Source organism: Aotus nancymaae, unplaced genomic scaffold (genome assembly GCF_030222135.1).
Source record: "Aotus nancymaae isolate 86718 unplaced genomic scaffold, 86718_ANA_hifiasm-v0.15.2.pri h1tg000036l, whole genome shotgun sequence".
Classification (NCBI taxonomy): domain Eukaryota; kingdom Metazoa; phylum Chordata; class Mammalia; order Primates; family Aotidae; genus Aotus; species Aotus nancymaae.
The window spans coordinates 53351663-53379118 of record NW_026988450.1 but is presented as its reverse complement, the minus strand read 5'-3'; the positions used below and the strand labels follow the sequence as shown (position 1 = coordinate 53379118).

Here is a 27456-nt window from a genome sequence, read left to right as displayed (position 1 = left end):
TGTCTTTTACCAAAATAATTGTATGTAATCCTTGGAACACCCTGTGTACTAGTATTTTAATCCCCATTTACAAGTGAAGAAATAGAGTAAGGTTTTTGTTTTGTTTTGTTTTGTTTTTGTTTTTTGAGACGGAGTCTCGCTCTGTCGCCCAGGCTGGAGTCAGTAGTGCGATCTCGGCTTACTGCAACCTCTGCTTGCTAGGTTCAAGTAATCCTCCTTTCACAGCCTCCTGAGTAGCTGGGACTACAGGTATGCACCACCACACCCAGCTAATTATTTATTTATTTACTTTTTAGTAGAGACGGGATTTCGCCATATTGGCTAGGCTGATCTCAAGCTCCTGACCTTGTGATCCACCTGCCTCAGCCTCCCGAAGTGCTGGGATTACAGGCGTGAGACACTGAGCCTGACCCGAGACTCAGGTTTTATCAAATTTATCAATATTATAATAATAAGTCACCTCAAATCTATAATATAAAATGAGTAACAGTAGTATAAATATAATAAACTAAGAAAAATGAAATTACAGGTGATAGTAGGTACTGGAGCTGAAGTATTAATGATAAGTTGGGACTGGGAAGTCATTTATAAAGCATTGAAATAATGAAAAATGGAAGACCCAGAGGAGGTCCATTGGAAGGTCAGGGCAGATGTGTAAGAGATAAAACAGGCCTTGGTTCCCTAAGAAGTGGTGAAGGGGCAGGCTCAATTTCTGACTGAAATTTGCAGTTTTAATCTCTGTGAGGCCTAACTTATTTCCTGAAAATTCTTCAAATTACCTGTGGTATTCTTCAGTTCCTTTTTACTTAAGTACCTATTCCATCAACCAAATGCTAAGACAATATAGATTCAGAATATAGGATATTCTGAAATCGGATTTGGGAAATACACAGGTCTGATCATGTTGAATTTGAGGTTAGAATGTCCAGTGGGCATTTGACTATGCAAAGCCTCTGGGTTAAAAATTTTAAACTCATGACCATAGTTGAAATTGTAAAAGTGGATGAAAACTTCCATTGAGAGTAAGAAGAGCACAGGGCTTTGGAATGAACCATGAAACCAGTATCAGGGGCTGGCTGGCTGGCCAAGGACAGAGGATCTAGTGCTAGAAAGTTAACACAGAATAGAGTTAGAAAGAGAATCAGAAGAGGTGATATCCACAAAATCTGGATAGTATAGTTCCAAGTCTGGATAGTCAGTGCCAAGTGCTCCAGAAAGATCAGGTACGTTGGGGTTGAGTGTCCATTGTATTTAGCAGTGAGGTCACTGATGGCCTTTGCCTGCCAGCATAGTTTCTGTGGAAATAAGGTCAGAATTGAAAGTCTATTTCAGTGGGTCAGAGGGAAAATGCAAAGAAAGAAAATGAAAAATTTATCAATGTATCCCGATGAGCTCTCAGAAATACAGTGGGAAGAGGTGCGTGATTGAGGGCTGAAATAGACTAGAGGTATTCAAATAGCAACTCCTTATATTAACACATGAGGAAATGACTAATAGTACCCCAAAAAGTTTAGTAGTTTACATCATGCAAAGCCAGTAAGTGGCAGATAGAACAGATAGCATGTAGGTCTTCGGATTCCAAATCTGCCAGTATACATAGGCAAACTCTTAACCCAAAAGGGAGTTAAAAATTGCTTTAATGGTTTCTTTTGGCTTTTGAAATGTATTCTTTCTTAGATATAGAAAGGAATACATTATGGCTGTGCTGGAGTACATTTGTCTGCATACTCAATATATTGTACATGCAAAAATATGTTGATAAAAAGCCACTGGCTAGATCTGGAGCCAAATTCCAAATTCAGTCATGTTAGAAATGTGCATAACTAAATCAATATATGTATTTATAACCAATTCAGGAAGAAACTTTATGATATTATAGGTCTGTTTTTGATTAGGAAGAATCATTAATATTTAAAAATAATGTTATTAAAGTACATATTGAATTAGAAATATAAATATTGAATCTTAAAACAACCATTCTTATTTATAGGTGGTATGTCTTATCCTTGGGCAGTTTTATGGAAATCAAATATTCACAAAATGTATTTTTGAGTACCATACTAGAATCTTCCGTTTTTGGTATAAGAGCACCACCTATGGGTTTCTCATGTACTTGAAATGTTTTTCCTGAAACAAAACTTCATAAAATTCCTTCTAGATTTTCCCTATAATTAGTCTATCCATTTAGTCAAAGGTTAGGAAGGTTCTGCTTTGTCATAGATTACTCCCACCTTGTTTTTGGCTGTATCTCACTGCTGTTAAACCATTTAATAAATAGTTGAATACTTGTATGCTAGTACAGTATTACAATTGTGAGTTAAATGTAATTTAACTCAAAATTGCATTATTCTCTTTAATATAGGTGACTCTTTTTAATAAAAATGAGTAATTTTCCATATTCTTGGGAAAGGGTAATGATTGCTTTTGGCTGTTTGTTTATATGTTTTGTTTATATTTTCATGAACTTAAGATTTCCTTTAGCGTACTACTCCGGAATGTTTTGGTGGGAGATAATGAAAAAGAAGGTGTTTTTTTGTTTTGTTTTGTTTTTCTCTTTTTTGTCGCCAGGCTGGAGTGCAGTGGTGTACTTTCGGCTCACTGCAACCGCCATCTCCTGGGTTCAAGCAGTTCTCCTGCCTCGGCCTCCTGAGTAGCTGGAACTGCAGGCACACACCACCATGCCCAGCTAATTTTTGTATTTTTCATAGAGACGGGGCTTCACCATGTTGGCCAGGAGAAAAAGGAGGTCTTATAAATAACTTAGTTATCTTTTTATTAAATTATTGTAATGATAACTCAGAGAAAAATGGAAACAAACTCTGGTAGTTTATTATTAATAAACTCTTAAAAAGAATTACATTTGCATACATTTAGTCTTCTTCTAAAACATTCATTAAAAATAAAAATTTTTGGTAAGGGAGATTACTAATGAAACAGCAGCAGCAGCAAAAAAAAAAAAAAAAAGGAGACTTTGACTATGCCTTGGCAATGAGATGAATGCTAAGCCCTTGATGTATCTCTGTGCTGTATGCCATGAATCTGTTCTGAAAGTGACTTGAAACAGGATCTCTTTGGCAGTGCACCCTAATTCTAGGGCAGATCCATTTTAGGTATGAACTTTTTTTCTGCAGTATAATATACTTTTAAAGCTTTGATTCCATGTTTTCTTTAGGGAATAGGTTATTCTATAGAAATAAGAATTTAAGTAATATAGCTTATTTTATTTTGATCATCTGGCTAAAATCCTTTAAATTACCTAGTATACTTCCTAGCATTCTTACTAAATTGAACAGCCTATAACCTCTGTTACCAAAAAGAAAAAAAAAATTGCCAGGCATGGTGGCATGTTCCTTTCAGTCCCAGCTACTCAGGAAGCTGGGGCAAGAGAATCTCCTGAGCCCAAGATTTCAAGGCTATAGTGTTCTATGCTAGTGCCTGTGAGTAGCCACTGCACTCTGGCCTGGGCAACATAGTGAGACCTTTTTTAAAAGGTCGGGGCTGGGCGTGGTGGCTCACGCCTATAATCCCAGCACTTTGGGAGGCCCAAGCAGGTGGATCACTAGGTCAATAGATTGAGACCATCCTGGTAAACAAGGTGAAACCACGTCTCTACTAAAAATACAAAAATTAGCTGGGCATGGTGGCACGCGCCTGTAGTCCCAGCTACTCAGGAGGCTGAGGCAGGAGAATTGCTTGAATCCAGGAGGCAGAGGTTGCAGTGAGCCGAGATTGCGCCATTGCACTCCAGCTTGGGTAACAAGAGTGAAACTCTGTCTCAAAAAAAAAAAAAAAAAAAAGAAGGCCAGATGCGGTGGCTCACGCCCATAATCCCAACACTGGGAGGCCAAGGCAAGCAGATCACAAGGTCAAGAAATCGAGACCATCCTAGTCAACATGGTGAAACCTCATCTCTACTAAAAGTACAAAAACTAGCTGGGCGTGGTGGCACACACCAGTAGTCCCAGCTGTTCGGGAGGCTGAGGCAGGAGAATCGCTTATGCTCAGGAGGCAGAGGTTGCAGTGAGCCAAGATCACGCCACTGCACTCCAGCCTGGTGACAGAGCAAGACTTGGTCTCCAAAAAAAAAAAAAGTTCTTTTTCCAAATTACAATTGTAACAGCAATATTTGGCCATCTCTTGGGTTACCTGGTTTTTAAACTACAGCAGAACTTAAAAAGCATGGGAGTTCAGGCCATGTATTATACCAGTCATTTTGTCTGTACTGATTCATCTTTCACTCAACAACTCTGAGATCAGTATGAATATTAATTTATTATGATGATATAATATGACAGTCTTACCTTTTGAGAGATGGGCAATAATGTGTAAATTATGAGCTCATGGTTATTGAGTTTAGTATGTAGTGTTTATTGTATTTCTGAAAATTTACTCATCACTTCTGATAACTGTCTGTGTACCCCTGGCAGCTAGTCTCCCCACTTCTAATTTTCTGCTTCTAATCTACTGTTAGTTTAAAAATCAAGTAATCTAATTTGTTGAAGTTGTATTAAATAGGAGATTCTAGGATGTTAAATTCCACTGAAGGCTTAAACATCACATATTTAATTGAGAAAGAATAAATTGTCACATTATCAACTGAATTCTGAATAATGTTAACTATATTACAACAAGAGTTCCGGATAATGCAAGAACAATCCAGGAAAGTGTTGGTATTAGTTTTAATTTATTCTATATGCATGAAGATCTTCCTCTGTGATATGCAGATATTTAATCACATAATGATATTTAAAGCACTATTTCAATACTTTATTTTTAAATAACTTAGGAATCATTCATAACCCTGTAATAAATAGCTTGGAAGTATTAATGGACTAAATTGAAGAACTGCTTTATAGTAATTTTGAATGTTTTACTGTCTTTATTCAGTCACCCACTAACTTCTTAACAGAAATTACAATCCAGCATCTTGATGTTAGGTTTATTTAGAGTACCCTAAAAGCAGCATGATGCTCCTAAGCATCTAAACAAAGTAGGTTAGTAAATATTGGAAAGGTTGTTTATAATAAAGAAAATAAATTTGAAAGATGAGTTTCGAAAAAATGTGGATGGGTGGATAGATCAGTCTCCATGGCCAAAGCTAGCAATGCGGAACTCTTATTTAGTCATCCTATTTCCTTGCCTGCCCAAAACATGTACAATAGTCCCTCCTTATCTATGTGGGATACCTTCAAGACCCTCAGTGAATGCCTGAAACTGCAGAGTACCAAACCTGATTGCTATCCAATTTAATGCCTTTTCCGTCTTAACTAAACATGTAGGCGCTATGGCCATTAACTTTTGTAGTTTGAGGTATGACAGCAAAACTAGCATGAATTTCTTTTTCCTTCTTCATAATTTCTTGGATAGAAATTACCTCTAAGGTAAGAATTCATTCTTACCTTAGAGGTCAGCCACCTCAGCATATGATTTTTTTTTTCCTATTGTTAAGTTGAGAACTTTCACCTTTTCACTTAATGGAAGCATTTTACAGCTTCTCTTTGACATACCCACATTACTGGCATCAGTGCTTTTGTGATTTGAGGCCATCATAATGGCAAAATAAGGGTGACTTGAACACAAGCACTTCAATACTGTGACAGTTGATCTGATAACGAGATGGCTACTAAGTAACTAACGGGTGGGTAGCATACACAGTGTGGATACACTGGACAAAGGGAAGATTCATGTCCCAGGAGGGACAGAGAAGCATAGCAAGAGATGTCATCACTACTCAGAACAGCACACAATTTAAAACTTATGAATTGTTTATTTCTGGAATTTTTTATGCAATATTTTTATAAAATATTGCACTGTTGACTGAGAGTAACTGAACAATGGAAATCAAAACGTCCAATAAGTGGGACTACTATATTTAATTAGAATAAGGGACTTTATCTAGAAGGGAAGAAATTGAAATCTCTCATTAGAATAAGTTTTTAAAGTTGATACTCCCACATCTTATTGGATATTATTTGATGTGTAAAGTTTTTTGGTTTTTAAAAAATAAACACTGATTTACCTACTACTATTTTAAAAGTATAATAATAAGCAAAGATTGCTTTGGCTATCTTCTAGCTTGTGGAGAGACTCCAGAGCAAATTCGAGCACCAAGTGGCATAATCACAAGCCCAGGCTGGCCTTCTGAATATCCTGCAAAAATCAACTGTAGCTGGTTCATAAGGGCAAACCCAGGCGAAATCATTACTATAAGGTAATTCTACCTTTCTGTATTATTATATCATTTATTACAAAACATAAACTCCATTTTCATTTATTATCACTTAACATGCAGTAATATAAAAAGGTTTTTAAGGAGATGTAATAAAGAACAGCTATTGGTGTCATCTTAAGAGTAAGAATAACAGCCCATCTGGTATGTGTTTTGAGTATTTCTAAGGGTGGTAATGTATTTGCATTGAATCATCTATGTTCTTCTAAGCTACTTTTTAACAAAAGATACACATTTGCAAAATACCCTATTAGGATCAAGAATAATCTTTGGCAGTAGAACAGATAAACAAAACTCATTAATTCACTTGGATATCTATCCTTTAACCTTGGTCTCATTAGTAGAGCCTTCTACCTAAATGAGTTAAAACCCGATTGTCATGCATGTGTGTATATGTGTATGTATGTATAAAACTTGAAACAAGCTGATAATGGAAAAATACATCTAGAAAAATCTTATTTTTATAACTCAAAACAAAAGAACATTTGTTAAGAATACAAAGTGAAAGGCATTCTTAGGGGAAATAACCGTAAATTTAAGATTCTAGGAATAAATGTGACATAAATAAGGAAGATTGAGATTAAATTTTAAAACATTTAGCAAATACTTGCAGAGAAAAGCGATACGAGAATAAGACAGTAAAGAATATATTTAGTAGAACTAGATATTGCTTGCTTAGGAAAATTGTATCACGGCCGTTAGGAAAAACATGCTTACCTGCTGGGGGAAAAATATAGTGTGCCTGAACAAAGAACTGCAGTTGGAATGAAAACACAAATAAGAATGTCATTTCCATCACAGAAAGAGTGTAGCACAAAGGCACCTTCAGCATGCTTTCATGTGTAACATTGTATGGATAGGAGGCATAGAATTTTAGATTTAGAAGAGACTTTGGAGATCATAAACTCACTCTTTCATTTTAGATTTTCAAAATAAAGCTTACACATTTAGTCTACTTTCTCATCTTTTTCATCTTCCTTTTTTTGTATTTATTAACTAATGAGGAAACCCCAGTCTCTTCTGAGGAGCATAACAGTCATCTGTCCCCTTTTTTAGTGGAAGCCATAAACAGGGGCCATAGTTTGTTTTCCTTTTATTTTTCTCTACCCTACATTACCTCTTTTGGAACCCTGGAGCTTGGCACATACAGAAGCTGTTCTTCTCCTCCATGCAAAGTGTTATTCTTTTGCCTGATTGAGTGGTAGAATGAACCATTAAGGTTATCTTTCTGCAACAGTGTCAGTGTTGGAATGTAAATAAGGTATCTATTTTCTGTTACTTGTAGTATGACTAAGTATAAATGTGTTTACAAAATAACATTTTTACCACATATTAGAGTTTTTAGCATAAAACTAGAATTTATAGACAACTTTATCTTTTAACTTAAAAATTAAACTTGCTGCTTATGGCTTAGGTTTGTAAAACTTGAAAATCTTACCAGCACAGAAGAAATTGCATGAAATACTGCCATCTGGTTTTGATCATGTATTGATTGGATCCTTGAGATTTCAAAGATACACTGAAAACCAAGCACAATACTGAAATGCAGAATAAAATTGAAGTGAACCCTTCAGCTAAAGGAAAATTTCTTGAATTCTAGAAAGGAGCAGTGAATTTGGATGAATCTGTATTTATATAGGTTTTAATGATTGTTCAAATTCTTTACTAAAGTCATTATCATGGTAATACCGTAACTTGAAAAAGATGACATACATGCATATACACAAAGACAAGTTTTCTATATGATTATTGATACATAATCTTAAATGATTCAAAACAATCATATGCCATAATTAAATAGCTCTTTTAGACATACAAACGCATCAGTATTAGGAATTATTAATTTGCCATGTTAACAAGTGAAAACAAAAAGTATATGATTGTCTAGTGTACATAGATGCTTTAAAGCATTTTGATAAAAAAGAAAATCAGCATTCATTCCTGAATTTAAAATAAAAATTTCAAATTCTTAGTAAAATAGAAGTAGAGATTTTTTAAAATTTGGATAGAAGAGGGAAACTAAAGTTATGGAGTACAAACAATACTGAGAGCTATCTGTATAAAACTTGCTGAAGATGGTGAAATATATTTTTACTTCACTCCTCTCCCTCAGAACTCACTATAATCAGCAAAGGCCACCTTATCCATGGGGAAGAGAGGATTGAATCCTAGCACTCTGCTTGAAGCTAAGGACTAGGGACAGGCAATTTTGCTCGACAAGAGACTGAAAAGTCTTTCACAAACCACAGCCTGAATTTTATATGGGGCTGAGAGCTGAGAGGGCATAACCTAACGAATATGAATAACTGTGTCGTCTACTGACTCCATGACAGGATCTGTAATTTTCTGAACCATCATTTAAGACCTGTTCTGGAATGTAGACCCAAGTAGGGGAATATAGAGGAAGAGAGGGTTAAAAAAGAAAGAAAACTGAAAAAAACTTCCATAAAATAAACCTGTAAACCAAAATTCTAGAATGTGTGAAAAAATTGAATGCTGAGAAAAACAGTCAAACAAAATTAAGTTGAAACTCAAATTTACTCCAGATATTTTAAAATATATTCTGTCAGGGAGTCTTAACTTTCTTTATGCCACGAACACCTACTAGTCTGGTAAACCCTATCTATTGTTTCCTAGAATAATATGTTTAAATTCATAAAATATATAGAATTATAGCTATCAGATTTTAAAAATATTTGTAATATAGTAATATATGCTTATTTATTAGCACATTAACAAAATCAAGTGACGGTTAATTTCAAAATAAAATTTTTAAATGTAAATAGTATTTTTAAATATCTGTAAAAACTGAAATGTAACAAAAGTATCTGATTTTGAGTAGTGGTAGAATGGCAGGTACTGTAAATACTGTCATGGTTTGTTGTTTCTAAGTGAAGGAAATGTTAAATTTTAGTAAGAGGTTAGTGAAAATAAAGCTGTAAATTGTTTCCATCTTATTTGTGATTTTGAGGGAACAGGAGAAACTCTGAATACTCTTACTTGGCCTTTGTTAGAAAAAAAGTGTGTTTTAGCTTTTTAATTAAAATATCAAAAGTTAGCCACTGATTAAAAATAGAAATAATATTGAACATTTAAGACAGGAAATGGAACTTTAAAAATATATTCAAAAAAAGACAGAAGGCCGGGCACAGTGGCTCATGCCTACAATCCCAGCACTTTGGGAGGCCGAGGCGGCCAGATCACTTGAGGTCAGGGGTTTGAGACCAGCACGGCCAACTTAGCAAAACCTCGTCTCTACTAAAAATACAAAAATTAGCTGGGCGTGATGGCGTGTGCCTGTAATCCCAGCTACTTAGGAGGCAGAGGCATAAGAATTGCTTGAACTTGGGAGGTGGAGGTTACAGTGAGTGGAGATAAAGTGCCACTACATCTCAGCCTAGGCAACAGAGTGAGACCCTGTCTCAAAGAAAAAAAAAAGAAAGTAAAGAAGGAAAATGAGAACTCTCTCCCAATTAGAAAGGTTGTAACACACCTAAAACCAAACTAATACAAAATGTCTAAAAACAAGGAGATGCACCAGGCACCGTGGCTCACACCTATAATCATAGCACTTTGGGAGGCTGAGGCAGGCTCAGGAATTCAGGACTGGCCTGGGCAACGTGGCAAAACCCTGTCTTTACAAAAAATACAAAAAATTAGCTAGGTGTAATGGCATGTTGCCTGTAGTCCCAGCTACTCAGGAGGGGGATCACCTGAGCCCACAAGGTTGAGGCTGCAGTGAGCCATGAATGTACCACTGCACTCGAGCCTGGGTGGCAGAGTGAGACTTTGTCTCAAAACAAAAACAAAACAAGGAGATAGGAAAGGTTAGCTTTGGAGCTGCTTATTAAGAGAAAGCTAGTGTAGGAAGATTAACATCAGTTATAATTGAGCTTAAGGTACAAAATTATTAGCAAGAATTGTGGTAATCTAGCAGGAAGATAAAACAGCAGTAAATTTCATGTACCTACATAGCCTAAAATACATGCAAAACAAAATGTGGAGAATTGCCCAGCAAATTTGACCAATCCACAATTGCAGTGGGAGATTTTTAACACACCTTTGATACTTATTTCAACAAAGAATACACATTCTTTTCAAAGACATGTGGAACATTTATAAAAATTGATTATGTTTTAAATCACAAAGGTACTCAATACATTTCAAAGACTCTACGTCATTCAGACTGTTTTCTTACCACAGTGCAATTAAAATAAAGGAAAAAAAACAAAACCTGTATGTTTAGAAATACATTCCTAAATAACTCCTGAATTAAAGAGGAAATTACAGTGCGACTACATATTTTTTAAAAAACCACAGTGAAAGTAATACATATTAAAACTGTTAGAATACATTGAAAGAATACTTAGAAAAGTTTACAACTTTAATGCATTGATTTAAAAATTAGAAAATAGGCCGGGCGCGGTGGCTCACGCCTGTAATCCCAGCACTTTGGGAGGCCAAGGCGGGTGGATCACGAGGTCAAGAGATCGAGACCATCCTGGTCAACATGGTGAAACCCCGTCTCTACTAAAAAATACAAAAATTACTTGGGCATGGTGGCGCGCGCCTGTAGTCCCAGCTACTTGGGAGGCTGAGGCAGGAGATTGCTTGAACCCAGGAGGCAGAGATTGCAGTGAGCCGAGTTCGCGCCATTGCAGTCCAGCCTGGGTAACAAGAGCGAAACTCCATCTCAAAAATAAATAAATAAATAGAAATAAAATAAAAATAAAAATTAGAAAATAAATAAGCTCAGCATTTAACTCAAGAGTTAAGGAAAAGAATTACAGGGTGAATTTTGAAGTAGAAGTAAAGACTAGAAAAATAAGCAATAAAATTCAATAAAACAAAAAGCTGACTTTCTGAAAAACTCAGGAAAATAGACAAAACTCAAAGCAAAACTGAAGAAAGAAGATAAAAAGAGCAAAAGTGTGTATAATTATAAACATAAAATTTTTTAAAGTCATAAAATTTTAAGCAGTTTTATGTTAGTACTTTTGTGCAAGTAGATTAATTGGATTATTTTCTAGAAAATGTATGTTACCAAAATTGATTCAAGAAGAATTAAAAAACTGATAAAATCAATAGCTATTGAAGAAATTGAATCAGCATTCAAAATAAAACTCTAGAACTAGTTTTATAGGCAAGTTTGGCCAAATGAATAGAAAAGGAATTTCTTTAACCTGGTAAAGGATGTCTGTTTAAAAATTTTAAAAAGCAAATTTAATGTCAAAGTTAATTTTAGCACCAAGGACCAACATGAGAATGTGTGTTTTTACTGGGTATGCTAGAATTTCAAGTCAGTGCCACAGGTAGAAAATAGCCATATACAAAAATGGGAAGGAAGGGATAACTTTTATTTGCCAGTTATATGTTTGTTTTAAGCAGTTTAAAGCAAACTTAAGAGCACAGATAGGAAAAAATGTCTTTAAATTGTATGAAATGTCTTTAAATTGTATGAAAGTACTGTGTACAGAGCTTTGTAGTAATAAATTTTATTATCAATGTAAAATTAATTTCTAAGAAAATTTAAATTATCAAAAGTTTAGGAAACACTGATTAAACCAAAAACATTAAGAAATTGAAACTCTCTCCCTGACTCAATATATTCTAAATAGGCACAGAGCACAAATATGTCAACAGTGCTTTTATTATGAAAATTATTATGGGCCAGGCGAGGTGTCTCACTCCTATAATCCCAGCACTTTGGGAGGCTGAGGCAGGTGGATCACAAGGTCAAGAGATCAAAACCATCCTGGTCAACATGGTAAAACCCTGTCTCTACTAAAAATACAAAAATTAGCTGGGCATGGTGGCACACACCTGTGTGTAGTAGTCCCAGCTACTCTGGAGGCTGAGGCAGGAGAATTGCTTGAAACCAGGAGGTGGAGGTTGCAGTGAGCCAAGATCACACCCTTGCACTCCAGCCTGGATAACAAGAGTGAAACTCCATCTCAAAAAAAAAAGAAAAAATTATTATGAAACATTTAAAAAACTAAAAAGTAGTCTTACTTACTCATTTAAAAACCTTAAATGAATTAGCAAACTAAATCAAATAGGGTATACATGAACAGATTTTTGTTATTCTAGACAAGTTCCCTGCCTTAATGGATTTTTTTTTTTTTTTGAGACCTGTGTCTTGCTTTGTCACCCAGGCTGGAGTGCAGTGGCACCATCTTGGCTCACTACAGCCTCCGCCTCCCGGGTTCAAGCAGTTCTCCTGCCTCAGCCTCCTGAGTATCTGGGATTACAGGTGGATAAAAACTAAAACTCTGAAATAACTTGAAAAATAGTTGAACATCTTTGGGATTTTTGGAAATACCAAGATATTTTAGAGAGAACACTAAACGCACTAACATAAAGCAAAAATAACAAATTAGACTTCAAGACTAAAATTAAAAACCATGTCCAGCTAATTTTTGTATTTTTAGTAGAGATGGGGTTTCACCATATTAGCCAGACTGGTTTCAAATTCCTGACCTCAGGTGATCCACACGCCTCTGCCTCCCAAAGTTCTGGGATTGTAGGTGTGAGCCACTGCTCCCAGCCTTTGCCTTCATGAATCTTAAATGTTTAGTGGACTAAAAGTTTATTGAGAGATTCCCTAGTTTGAATGGGACTAGGCCTCCCATAAACAAGAGTTATCAAGTTTTGGATAAAATATTCTAAAACCAACTATTTGAAGGTACTGGAGAGTAATAAGAAACTGGCAAAAATTGGAGAGAATTCCACCCCTGAAAGAAGGAACCACACTTGGTGAGATTCTTGCCAGTCTGTGTAGTGTGGAGTAACTGGAACTTAAGCAGATCACCATGGTCTTGTCAATTTTAGGTGTCAGGATTCAGTTGAGGCTGCAATAGTAACTGGAACTTAATTAATAAGGTAACTCCTGGAGAGAGCCACAAGCTGGAAAGTAACTGCATTTAAATTATTCTCGACTTTGGGAGGCCGAGGCGGGTGGATCATATGGCGACCATCCTGGTCAACATGGTGAAACCTCATCTCTACTAAAAATACAAAAATTAGCTGGGCACGGTGGCGCGTGCCTGTAATCCCAGCTACTCAGGAGGCTGAGGCAGGAGTATTGCCTGAACCCAGGAGGCGAAGGTTGCAGTGAGCTGAGATCGCACCATTGTACTCCAGCCTGGGTAACAAGAGCGAAACTCTGTCTCAAAAAATAAAAAATAAATAAATAAATAAATAAATAAATAATTCTCAAATCCTTAGCTGACGCTTGAATTGTGTGTGCTTAAAGAAGTCTCCAAGGAACCCTCTGGAAAGTAACAGCGGGAAGGCTGAAAAGACTGTCCAAGGATTTCAGCTGCTGTGCCCCACAGCCGAGGCAGCATGTAGAGTTTGAATCCTTTCTATCACAGGGGAGACTGAGTATAGGGCTTTACAAATGCCTTGAGATTTTTGTTGAAACTGTGTCATACTTTACAAGTAAAGACAGTGTCCTTAAACTAAGAATTCCCCCTAAGACTAAGGGCAAAGCAGAAACAAACTCACTCTAAACAAAATGTAAAACCAAACCTCCATAAGTTCAGAGTCATTAGACTAATTTAACTGTGTGATAGAACAAAAATTAGTATCTTCTGTGTTCTAGATAAATGTAAGGAAAAAAAGAAAATCTCATTTTCTAATTGAAAACATAAAAAAATTATTTCATATAAATCTCAGGCATAAATGTAAAAACTAAAACTCTAAAATACTTAAAAAATAGTTGAACATCTTGGACATCTTTGGAAACACCAAGATATCTTAGAGAGGACACTAAATGCACTAAACATAAAGCACAAATAGTAAATTAGACTTCATCAAGACTAAAACACTTCTCATTAAAAGCTTCCATTAAGACAATGAATAGACAAACTATAAACTGGAAGAAAATATTAGAAATACACACATCTAACAAAGTACTTGAATCCAGTATATAAAAAGGATTTTATTTTTGTTTTTGAGACAGAGTCTTGCTCTGCCACCCAAGCTGGAGTGCAGTGGTGCGATCTCAGCTCACTGCAGCCTCCATCTCCCAGGTTCAAGCAATTCTCCTGTCTAAGCCTCCGGAGTAGCTGGGTTTACAAATGCGCACCACCACACCCAGCTAATTTTTGTATTTTCAGTAGAGATGGGGTTGCACCATGTTGGCCATGCTGATCTCGAACTCCTGACCTCAAGTGACCCACACACCTCAGCCTCCCAAACTGTTGGGATTACAGGCGTGAGCCATCATACCCGGTCAAGAATATAAAAAGGATTTTTATAACTAAGTTTTTTTTAAATGAGCAAAAGACATGAACAGATACTTCATAGAAGATATAAAAATGGCCAGTAATCACAGAAAAGATGTTCAACAAATTTGTCTTCAGGGAAGTGCACATAAACCACAATGAGAGATGCCATTCCACACCCACCAATGACTAAAATGAAAAAGACTACCCACACTGACTCTTGGAGAGAAAGAATGTGGATGTAGGTGGATATGCACATGTCTTACATAACAGACATGCCCCCAAATAAGTTCATGTTTATAATATGTAGAGTTCTTACATAAGAGAAATTAATGGATAAAGGATATAACAAGGCAATTTATAGTAAAAGAAATAGAAATCACCAGTAAATTGGAAAATTGGAGAAGTATTTCAAGCTCAGTAAATAAAGACATGCAAAATAGAGCAGTGATAAATCTCCTTTGTCTACCTAATTGGCAAAACATTTTTTAAAATACAATGTCATTTTGCTAAACGTGTGGTGTACAGTACTTTGGTACATACTCTGTAGAATTGTAAATTTGTATAAACATGTTTTGCCAGTATCTGTCAGATTTAAAGAGGAATTATATCTTTTAACCTAGGAATACTAGTTCTAGAACAGTTTGTCCTAGAGAAATACTTGTTCTTGTGTGTAAAAGAAATATGTATATGTATAAGGAGGTGTTTTTCTTGTTTGTTTGTTTTTAAGAGACTGAGTCTTCCTGTGTTGCCCAGGCTGGAGTGTAGTGGTGCAATCTTGGCTTACTGCAACCTCCGCCTCCCAAATTCAAGTGATTCTCCTGCCTCAGCCTACTGAGTAGCTGGAACTACAGGCACTCACCACCATGTCCAGCTAATTTTTATATTTTTAGTAGAGATGGGGTTTCACCATACTGCCCAGGCTGGTCTCAAACTCCTGACCTCGTGATCCACCCGCCTCGGCCTCCCAAAGTGCTGGGATTACAAGCGTGAGCCACTGCACCCAGCCAGGAGTTTTTAAAGCATTGTTCATAATAATGCAAAACTGGAAACAATCAAATTGTCTATCAGTGTTTTGTTATTCAGAACACTTAAAGAAGAAACATTCTGCTTTAATAATCCTTGGGTAATAAACTTTATTATTGCTTAGTGTAAGGCATAATCAGGAAGATAAAATCAGATCTTCACTTTTTGTTGAGACATGTTCAGATATTGTAAAACTGTATTTTGGTTTCTGTTTTTTCATAACCAGTGACTAATTTTCTATATGCTTTTATTTGATGTTTTTGGCTTAAACTTATGCCCATAATTTATTAACTACAAGATAGTATTTGACTATAAATTGATTTATGTAAAAATATATTCCCAAACTCAGGGACTTTTCACCGATAACATTTTTTGTGTGTTCATTTTTTAAATCTTTTACCTTGCTCAGATTTGTGCTAATTACTCTCCTAAAAATGTCAGCTGCAAACTTTTCATTAAGCAAATATTAATCCAAGAGAAGGCTGAGTTTCTCTATGTTTACTTCAGTTCATCACATTGGGGAGACGTGATTCTGGTTGGAACACAGAACAGTTTAGGATGTTCTGAGTTAGAAGTGATCTTTCCCAACCACACACACACACACACAGAAGAAAAAGAAAAGGTGCCAGTGTCACTTGTTTTTTAACATTATTTTGGAAACTGGCATTACTTGTGAAGAAGTAGTTTTCTACATTGTGGGGAAGAAATACAAATATTAGGAGCATAGAAGTAATATTATTATTTCCTAACGATATGGTTGTATGCCTGGAAGACCCAAATATTATTATTTGCTAATGATATGGTTGTATGCCTGAGAATCAGTCAGTATATGGAGACTTATAATAATATCCTCAGTTACATTATAATAGGAATTTTTTTTCAAAATTGCCTTTTTAATAGATATTTCCGTTTTTTTTTTTTTTTTTTTTTTCAGTTTTCAGGATTTTGATATTCAAGGGTCCAGAAGGTGCAGTTTGGACTGGTTGACAATAGAAACATACAAGAATATTGAAAGTTACAGAGCTTGTGGTTCCACAATTCCACCTCCATATATCTCTTCACAAGACCACATCTGGATCAGGTTTCATTCGGATGATAGCATCTCTAGAAAGGGTTTCAGACTGGCATATTTTTCAGGTGTGTTTTTACAAAAGAAAGATATTGAACTGAATTTTATGATAGTAACTGCTCTGTCACTTTGGAGTTAGTCTTCTAAAAAATGTTTATTTAATTAGGAGTAGGCCATCAAGGCAGCTGAGATTGAGGATTAGAAGCTAAAGTCAGACAACCTAAAGCTGTCTCCAAAAGGTGTTTTGTATAATTCTAACAAAATGATTAACTTCATATATACTAAGGTTGATTTTCTTTTTAAACAACTTAAATATATTTATTCTAAAAATAGCCTTTTCTCCCTCAAGTGCTTACTCATGTACAGAAAGTTACTTCGGAATATATTTTTGTGATAATTGTCATTGTTTTTACACCTCCAAAGAAAAGACATAACACATTTCACCTTCATAGTTTATAGTCTCAGAAGAAGAGACATATTTCTTTTCTTAAGCTGTGGCTAAAAAGCATGACCAGATGATACAAATGTGAATAATTCAGAATTAGTCCTTTCTTTTAGATCAAAATGCAGAGATCTTCATGGAATAATAATAAGCATTTAACAAATTGAATTGTTGAGTAAGTGTGCCAGTTGAGTAAGTGTGCCAGTACTAATTTGTCCTTAGAACCCAACCTGTTAAATCATTCTGTTTATAAAGATACATACACACATATGTTCATTGCAGCACTATTCACAATAGCAAAGACATGGAATCAACCCAAATGCCCATCAGTGATAGGCTGGATAAAGAAAATGTTGCTACATATACACCATGGAATACTATACAGCTCTAAGAAGAAACGAGATCATGTCCTTTGCAGGGACATGGAAGCCGGGCCATTATCCTCAGCAAACTAACTTAGAAACAGAAAACCAAACACCACGTGTTGTCACTTATAAGTGGGAGCTAAACAACAAGAACACATGGAAACAGGCCCCACATTTACTGTGGCCTATCAGGGGAGGGCAGGGTGGAAGGGAGAACATTAGGAAAAAGAGCTAATACATACTGGGCTTAATACCTAGGTGATGGGTTGATAGGTGCAGCAAACTACCATGGCACATGTTTACCTATGTGACAAACCTGCACATCCTGCACATGAGCCCTGGAACTTAAAAACAATAAACAATAAAATAATTATATATATGTATAAAAAAGAACCCAACCTATTGTTTAAAACTATCACTTGGGCTTTATCAACATTTATTATAAAAATATCACTTGCTGTTTTATATCTTTTAAAGATTATGTTTTTGTCTTCTCTTTCTATCTCCCTTCCACTCACATTTTCACAGGGAAATCTGAGGAACCAAACTGTGCTTGTGATCAGTTTCGTTGTGGTAATGGAAAGTGTATACCAGAAGCCTGGAAATGTAATAACATGGATGAATGTGGAGATAGCTCCGATGAAGAGATCTGTGCCAAAGAAGCGAATCCTCCAACTGTTGCTGCTTTTCAACCCTGTGCTTACAACCAGTTCCAGTGTTTATCTCGTTTTACCAAAGTTTATACTTGCCTCCCTGAATCTTTAAAATGTGATGGGAACATTGACTGCCTTGACCTAGGAGATGAGATAGACTGTGATGTGCCAACATGTGGGCAATGGCTAAAATATTTTTATGGTACTTTTAACTCTCCCAATTACCCAGACTTTTATCCTCCTGGAAGCAATTGCACCTGGTTAATAGACACTGGTGATCATCGTAAAGTTATTTTACGCTTCACTGACTTTAAACTTGATGGTACTGGTTATGGTGATTATGTCAAAATATATGATGGATTAGAGGAGAATCCACACAAACTTTTGCGTGTGTTGACAGCTTTTGATTCTCACGCACCTCTTACAGTTGTTTCTTCTTCTGGACAGATAAGGGTACATTTTTGTGCTGATAAAGTGAACGCTGCGAGGGGATTTAATGCTACTTACCAAGTAGATGGGTTCTGTTTGCCATGGGAAATACCCTGTGGAGGTAACTGGGGGTGTTATACTGAGCAGCAGCGTTGTGATGGGTATTGGCATTGCCCAAATGGAAGGGATGAAATCAACTGTACCATGTGCCAGAAGGAAGAATTTCCATGTTCCCGAAACGGTGTCTGTTATCCTCGTTCTGATCGCTGCAACTACCAGAATCATTGCCCAAATGGCTCAGATGAAAAAAACTGCTTTTTTTGCCAGCCAGGAAATTTCCATTGTAAAAACAATCGTTGCGTGTTTGAAAGTTGGGTGTGTGATTCTCAAGATGACTGTGGTGATGGCAGCGATGAAGAGAATTGCCCAGTAATTGTACCTACAAGAGTCATCACTGCTGCCGTCATAGGGAGCCTCATCTGTGGCCTGTTACTTGTCATTGCATTGGGATGTACTTGTAAGCTTTATTCTCTGAGAATGTTTGAACGAAGGTCAGTATCAAGACAGAACTATAGAGGTTATGCTCCCCACAGTAAAAGCAGGCCCAAATATTTGAAACAAATACTTTAATGATTAGCAGTATATTTTTGTTTTATATTAGTTTAGAAATGGATAAAGATTGTTGATGATATCTAAAATTATGTGAAAAGCCCAAGACTCAAAAGGCCAAACACATTACAAACTAAATATTTAGAGTTATGAGAAAAAGCCCATCTGTTTACCAGCTCCTGTTTTCAGATTAATCTGTTTTATAGGAATATTGTAAGCTGCAGCTCTCAGTTTTAGTGTTTTAACCTGTATTTTTATAAATACTAATTCAAAAATTCCAGATATGTAAGAACCTAGTATGTTTAAAGCATACAGGTAAATAGAGAAATGAATAAGGCATAGTATTATAAGAAGTTTGCAGTTTAGGGGGAAGGAGTTGGTGCATAGAGTAAGATGACAAAAGTTAATGCTGTAAAGAGGTATAGAACAAAATTGTATAAAGTCAAAAATACTTCATCCGATGAGGGAGGGATGTGGAAAGGCTTTAATTGGAGGGGTGCCACTTGCAATGTATGAGTAGAATATGATAGGAGAAAAGGTGTTGTTAAAGTAATAGCCTGGGAAAATATATAGAAATAAGAATGCCAGCATTGCTCAAAAAGTAAGCACATGGTTCAGTTTATCTGGAGCCCAGAATGCTTATGAAATGCAGATACGAAATAGGAGATACAGTTGGGACACAAGACTAATGTTCTGCTGTAGAGTTCTGTGACAGCAGCACTTTAGAGTTCTCAGTTTAGTAAGAAATGGTTAACTGTTAAAGGGTGACCTTCAGAGTGAGTAGTTCTCAGTATGATGCAGGATAAATGGGACCTGGGAGAAGTTAATGCAGAGATTAACTTCTCCCAGGTCCCATTTATCCTGCATCATACTGAAAACTGTGGAGACAATGACCTTCAGTCCCAGGAGAGTTACAAGTAATAGATTTAACAAAGAACTTTTTGTATAACAGATGGCTAAGATAATAGATGGCACACAGATGCACAGTATCGTAATAATCATTACTGCATCTTTTCTTTTTTTGTGTGTTTTGTTTGTTTGTTTTTGAGATGGTGTCTTGCTCTGTCACCCGGGCTGGAGTGCAGTGGAGTGATCTTGGCTCACTGCAACCTCTGCCTCTTGGGTTTAAGCGATTCTCCTGCCTCAGCCTCCCAAGTAGCTGGAATTACAGGCGCCCGCCACCACACCCGGCTAATTTTTTGTATTTTTTGTGGAGATGGGATTTTTCTGTGTTGGCCTGGCTAGTCTCAAACTCTTGACCTCATGATCCACCTGCCTCGGCCTCCCAAAGGGCTGGGATTACAGGCGTGAGCCACCACGCCTGGCCACTGCATCTTTTCTTTGGGCAAGTATAAATGGCCAGAAAACTTTTCACCACATTGCAGCAAAAGAGCACAATGAAGAGTCAGAGATCCCAGCTGGGCACAGTGGCTCACACCTGTAATCCCAGCACTTGAGGAAGCTGAGGTGGGCAGATCACCTGAGGTCAGGAGTTCGAGACCAGCCTGGGCAACAAGGTGAAACCCCGTATCTACCAAAAATACAGAAATTAGCTGGGCATGTTGGCACATGCCTGTAATCCCAGTTACTCAGGAGGCTGAGGCAGGAGAATCGCTTGAACCCCAGAGGTGGAGGTTGCAGTGAGCTGCCCACCGCTGTGCTCCAGCCTGAGCGACACAGCGAGACTCTGTCTCAAAAAAAAGATCTCAAGTTCAAGAACCAGCTCTTCTAGAAAGTACATTGGTGACTAATTCCATTCTCATCTACAGAATAAATGTGTTGGACTTTATAAATAAAGTTTCTTCTGAGGGCTTTCAAATCCTGTTACTTAAAGTCTAGAGCATCTCCTCCCCAGTATTCTTTGGAGTTTTAAAATGTTGTGTTGTTTCTCCCTTTACCCTTTACAGGGATTTTCATTCAGTAAAACTCAGTGATCCAGGCTTTTACTAGTGTAAAGCCCCATGAAGACAGACTGCCTGCTTCAGCTTTGTATTCCCACTGCAGGGATAATATATATATTCAGTAAATGTTGTTCAAATGACTAAGCTTTAAAATGATCAAATATGCCAAGATTCAGATTGTTTTAATTACTGATAATAGAAAATTGTTCTTTTTCTTTGCTCTCCTTTTTAATCCTTCCATCTACTCTCAAAGATCATTTGAAACACAGTTGTCAAGAGTGGAAGCAGAATTGTTAAGAAGAGAAGCTCCTCCCTCTTACGGACAATTGATTGCTCAGGGTTTAATTCCACCAGTTGAAGATTTTCCCGTTTGTTCACCTAATCAGGTATATTACAATGTGTAATTTCTGTTACATTTCCTCTTAAAATGAAATCTGTGCCTGTATATATGATAAAGCAAAGACCCTTGACTGTCAGAATTTTTGCAGTCAAGTCATGGATTTAAATGTATGGAAAATTTGAAGTCATAGTTTTCATTATATTTTAATACTACAAACTACAAAAGTATATTTTTCATTCCACTGATTTGGTTGTGCAATTCTTAAACGTTTTACTGTTTAGGATAATTTAGTGCATTATAATTCAAAAGTAGTAAGCTTGGCATATTATTTTTTACTTGACCTGAACATCTAGAAGATTTAAGAATGAACACTAAAATTAATATGTTAGTAATATAACATGCTAGATTAACCAGTTATAAGTAAAAGTAATTAAAATGAAGTTAACATTTCTCCCTCAGGAAAAACATTTTCAAGCAGGATTTTATAGTGTTCAACAATTTATAGCATTTTGTTTATATAGTAATTCTTTATATGTTTCTAAATTCTTTAAATTTCTCAGCAATTAAAAAAATTTTTTGTAGTACTTAAAAATGCTGTTGTTCATTGTAGGCATAAGGATTTATGCATTTAAATTGTAAATTCATTCAGAAACATTTATGAAAATTGTTGTTCTCAGTATTAGAATTAAAACTGGTAAACATTGTTTTCCTAGTAATATAATTCTTTTCAAAATAGAATACCATTTCCTTTTTGGTAAATGTGATTTCTGATTATAGTTTGTCACCTTATTGGAATCTTTTAGGAAATCTTCAGTGAGAATTTGTAGTTTCAAAACATTTTTTCCATATGTTATTTGCTAAGTAAATCATTCAGAAGTTCTACTGGTTGGAATTTTGTGTGCAAAGTAGGAAAAATCTAAGTTATGTCTTCTGTTTATCAGCCCTGCTATGGGGAAATTTGTTTTTATATAAGTATCAGATCATGGCTAATTTCATACACCTACTTCATTCTCTACCACCCACCACCCCTAAACCCCGTAAAGTTAGAGGGAACACAGTCCACACGAGACTGCCCTCACTCCTGACACCAATTACAGATTCAGGGAGTTCCCTAAATCCCCTTCAGTTTTGTTAATTTACTAGGAAAACTCAAAAAACTCACTGAAAGCAACTCACTTGCGATTAGTTTATTACAGGGAGAGGATACAGATTAAAATTAGCCAAGGGAAAAGATGCGTAAGACAAAGTTCAGAAGGGTACCAAACTTGGACTTTCCAGTTGTCCTTTCCCCATAGAGACAGGAGGGCATTACCTTGTCAACACAGATGTGTGACAGTATGCATGGAGTGTTACCAACCAGGAAAGTTCACCCAGGCCTCGGTGTCCAGAGTTTGTACTGGTGTACTAGCACATAGACAGGATTGATTACACATGTGGCCAATCCCAATTTCTAGCCTTATCCAGAGATTGATTGACCCAAAGCCCTCACCCTACATCACATTGTTGATGTAGTTCAGAGCTTTCACACTAAATCACTTTCACTGTTTGGCTGGTCCAAGGCCCCCAGGCAGAGACACTTCTTTCAGATAAGACAGTGGAAGGACTTAGAGATCACATACCAGAAGCCAAGGACAGAGGCTTTGGGTAAGGATAAATTCTTTATTACCTCACACTACCCCAGTTTCTCAGGTTATATTTACCCTTGTGGGAGAATTCTACTTCAACGTTTTAAAATTAAATATGTTTATGGATGGTAAGTTAGATTTTATTCATTTAAGGAGATTAAACTCTCAAGTTTGAAGCTTTTGGTAACAAATTATCAAATTTTCATAGCAGTTTTTGAAAAAATAAGTAATGATGTAATGCATCTTCTCACTCAAAATAGAAATGCCTTTTGAGGAATGTTTTCTGCTTCATAAACTGAAGAAGTATATGAAATTATTCTGAAATTATTCCTAGAACATTCATGAGAGCCCCTCATAAAATCTAATGTTAGATTGGCAATCCTAATTAAGCAGACTTTTAACTAAGTAGAGAGTTTCACCGCACTATGACAAACCAGAATGTTAAAGTCCACATTAAAGTATGTTGAAGGCATTGTTGATGTTGATGGCTAATTAGCAGCACAACAGACAAGGACCTTAGGAGAAGAGCCTTTTGTTCATTGCTGGACATAATAGCATAGTGCGCAACACAAAGCCTTACTACTTGCATGCTCACTGTTGAGGAGCAGATCTGCAGAAAAGTTCATTAGAAATGTGAACCACTTTTTCTTTTTTGTTTTTTTTTTTAATTTGTAGTTAGGTACTTCTTAATTGGTGAAAAATCTTATCTGTATAACAAATCCATGTGTGCTGATATCTAAATATCTTATTAACAATCTCTGCTTTACTAAAGCTAGACTATCAAGTGTTTCTACGATAGTAGCTTCTTAACTTTCCATAAATTAAGTTCATGACACTATGGAAAGGCCTGTATGGAAATCATAAATAAATGCAATACTAGTCACAAAGAGAGAACATCTTCCTTATTTTCTGTCTTTCTTTTGTGAGGGGAAAAGGAAGAGGTGTGAGTTTTGGGAGAAGGAGACTGTATTATTGTTTGAAGGAGAGTATATTAATTTGCCATTGTTTCCTGGAAATACATATTTTAAATACTAAATGCCAGGTTGATAAAAGCTGTTTCAAGTTTTAATACTCCTTTTTATAACCACTAGATGGAGCTTAAAGACTTATGTTATATAATGCTATATACTTTTAAAAATAAACTCTAAACTTGTTCATCTAGAAAACAGAATAGATTTTTCTTTCAGTTGGGCAACCCTTCATATACACTAATTATAGCTCACCAGTTTTCAAAGGATAATGATATGATAATTTATGCTTAATACTAAACTCTAGAAAATAAAACTTTAAAGATTGAGAAGAAATCTAAATGTCTAGATACCACTGAGTAATGATATAAACAGGTTAACTTGTTTCTTGTTGTTTTCTGTGCTATATTACAAATATAATTCCTTTATTTCTAACAGTATAATTAAATCCTCAGTATCCATTCATTCAGCAAATCCTTGAAAACCAACTCTGAAATACAGTTTTCACATGTTTTGGAAAAGTTCAGCCTTGTAAATTAAATCTAATTTGTTCTATTAAAAAAAAAATGGATAAAAGGCCTGGTTTTCACAAACTTCTTTTGGTCACTTCATCAATTATGGTAGAGATTCTTCTACGTTCCTAGTTACAGAAGTATCAATTTTATTTTCTACCTTTGGTACACTTTTAGCATTGGATTACTATGTGAGATTTTGAAACATCTGTTGTAACTGACATTAAATATCATATTAAATTGCATATATAAAGTGGAATATCAAAATTTTAAACAGCAACGAGTAGATTAGATTCTGAGTAGAGTGAACCTACATAAGTAAGAATTTAATTCTTCCACCTTAGACCCAAGCAGCAATGAGTAACAGAATTTTTAAGCACCACACATTCTTAATAGAGGTATGTTTTAATCTTAGTACCTTGTTGTTAACTATCTTAAGATCTTTTCTTATTTTTGTAGGCTTCTGTTTTGGAAAATCTGAGGCTAGCAGTTCGATCTCAGCTTGGATTTACTTCAGTCAGGCTTCCTATGGCAGGCAGATCAAGCAACATTTGGAACCGTATTTTTAATTTTGCAAGATCACGTCATTCTGGGTCATTGGCTTTGGTCTCAGCAGATGGAGATGAGGTTGTCCCTAGTCAGAGTACCAATAGAGAACCTGAGAGAAATCATTCTCACAGAAGTTTGTTTTCCGTGGAGTCTGATGATACAGACACAGAAAATGAGAGAAGAGATACAGCAGGAGCATCTGGTGGGGTTGCAGCTCCTTTGCCGCAAAAAGTCCCTCCCACAACGGCAGTAGAAGCGACAGTAGGAGCAGGTGCAAGTTCATCAACTCAGAGTACCCGAGGTGGTCATGCAGATAATGGAAGGGATGTGACAAGTGTGGAACCCCCAAGTGTGAGTCCAGCACGTCACCAGCTTACAAGTGCACTCAGTCGTGTGACTCAGGGGCTACGTTGGGTACGTTTTACATTAGGACGATCAAGTTCCGTAAGTCAGAACCAGAGTCCTTTGAGACAACTTGATAATGGAGTAAGCGGAAGAGAAGATGATGATGATGATGTTGAAATGCTAATTCCAATTTCTGATGGAGCTTCAGACTTTGATGTGAATGACTGCTCCAGACCTCTTCTTGATCTTGCCTCAGATCAAGGACAAGGGCTTAGACAACCATATAGTGCAACAAACCCTGGAGTAAGGCCAAGTAATCGAGATGGCCCCTGTGAGCGCTGTGGTATTGTCCACACTGCCCAGATACCAGACACTTGCTTAGAAGTAACACTGAAAAATGAAACAAGTGATGATGAGGCTTTGTTACTTTGTTAGGTACGAATCACGTAAGTGAGATTGTATACAAGTTGGAGCAATATCCATTTATTATTTTGTAACTTACAGTTAAACTAGTTTTAGTTTAAAAAGAAAAAAAATGCAGGGTGATTTCGTATTATTATATGTTAGCCTGCATGGTTAAAATCAACAACTTGTAACTCTATGAACTTAGAGTTTACTATTTTAGCAGCTAAAAATGTATTACATATTCATATTGTTCAGTAATGTCCTTTCATTTGTTTCTGATTGTTTTCATCCTGATACTGTAGTTCACGGTAGAAATATGGCTGCTGAAACTCATTTGATTGTCATTTTATCTATCCTATGTTAAATGGTTTTGTTTATACTAAATAATACCTTATTTTAATTGAAACATTTATGCTTTTACCAACACATCTTGTAACTTAATATACTAGATGTAAGGTTGTTAATATACAAAAGAAACCCTTATACTCACCTGCATTTTCGTTTGCTTAACATTTGTCTATTACTGGATTTCATTATTATATGAACTTGTCAAAGGGAAACAAACTTTGTCTAAAAATTTTTCTCTGATATTTAAAATACAGTGGTGTGAAATTTAGGCAGAGTTAGATAACTGAATGGCAAAAACAAAACTCTTTTATAGATTTTCTAATGTTGACTTTAATACTCTAACATGGTACAAACCAAATGGTAAAATCCCAAGTCATTTCTTTTTCATCTCTATTTAGGGACAGAATTAAGTGGATGAAGATATTCTACTATGCATTAAATCTTGAACTTTATAAAATATGTACAAAAATTGTACGAGATAAGTTCCAACTGGTAATGTCTTTCCCTAATACAGGGTTGCGCTTGTATTGGACCCTAGGGATTTGCACTAAAATTATATCAAGGTCTCAGATGAGTTTAGTGCACAAGCACTATCACTTTAAATACTATTATTTGCTACCACAGTGACTATATATTTCCATAGCTTTTGGCTGGGGTCGGAGGGGGGCATTTTTATTACAACTTGAAATTGCTTTGCTGGTTTCATATTTATTTGTTGTATTTAAAAAATACATTATTGTTGTAAGAGTGATTTTTTTTCAATATATTTTATTCCTGGGGGGCGGATCATGCTACACTCTTGAAGAAAAGAAAATTAAGAAATCATTCGGATCATCCCCCCTTTTTAAGTAGAGTGAATTGTGGAACCCAACATATTTTTGTATTGTCAGTTGCTGTTTATTTATTCTTTAGCTGTCTGTTTTAGTAGTTTAATGACTGATTATGAAAAATGTATTCGTGTGTAATTATTGCTATTTATTAAATTTTAAGTACTTTGCTGAATGTCATTTTAAAGCATGTTTGAGGTCTTGTGTATTTGTCTGTGTTATGCTGTCAGGAGGAACTGACTAAGATGTTTTAATATGTATCAAAAATTAAAATGATTTTTTTTATTGCCTTGAGGTACTTTTTAAATTAAAGTTGTTCTTTATTTGTTGAATTGTGATGCATATACAAATTCGGGCCATAAAATATGCAAAATATGCAGTATATCTAGAATAAAAATGATTAGAAGGAGACTTTTCCTTAACTACCTTATGGTAAAGTAGTAGCTTTTACCAGTACTCAAGGGTAAAATTTCCTAAGGACTTTATTATTTTGCCTTTGAGACTGCCCTTCAATTGATGTATCTCACAAGATGAGAGAGTTTAATTACCCTTTAATTAACATCTCACAAGATGCAGTAACACA

At 35.9% G+C, this 27456-nt stretch overlaps 1 protein-coding gene across 2 annotated transcripts in view; it reads left to right on the top strand.

Annotated features, from left to right (window-relative positions):
• LRP12 (LDL receptor related protein 12) overlaps positions 1–27167 on the top strand; it is a 99125-nt gene extending 71958 nt beyond the window's left edge. For both annotated transcript variants that reach the window (XM_012474993.2, XM_012474994.2), the window contains 5 exons: positions 6076–6211; positions 16421–16623; positions 17891–18995; positions 21208–21340; positions 24859–27167. In XM_012474993.2, coding sequence (XP_012330416.1) covers positions 6076–6211; positions 16421–16623; positions 17891–18995; positions 21208–21340; positions 24859–25728 — 2447 coding nt within the window. In that variant the 3' untranslated portion in view covers positions 25729–27167. The remainder of the gene's footprint in view (positions 1–6075; positions 6212–16420; positions 16624–17890; positions 18996–21207; positions 21341–24858) is intronic.
• The last annotated feature ends 289 nt before the right edge of the window (positions 27168–27456 follow it).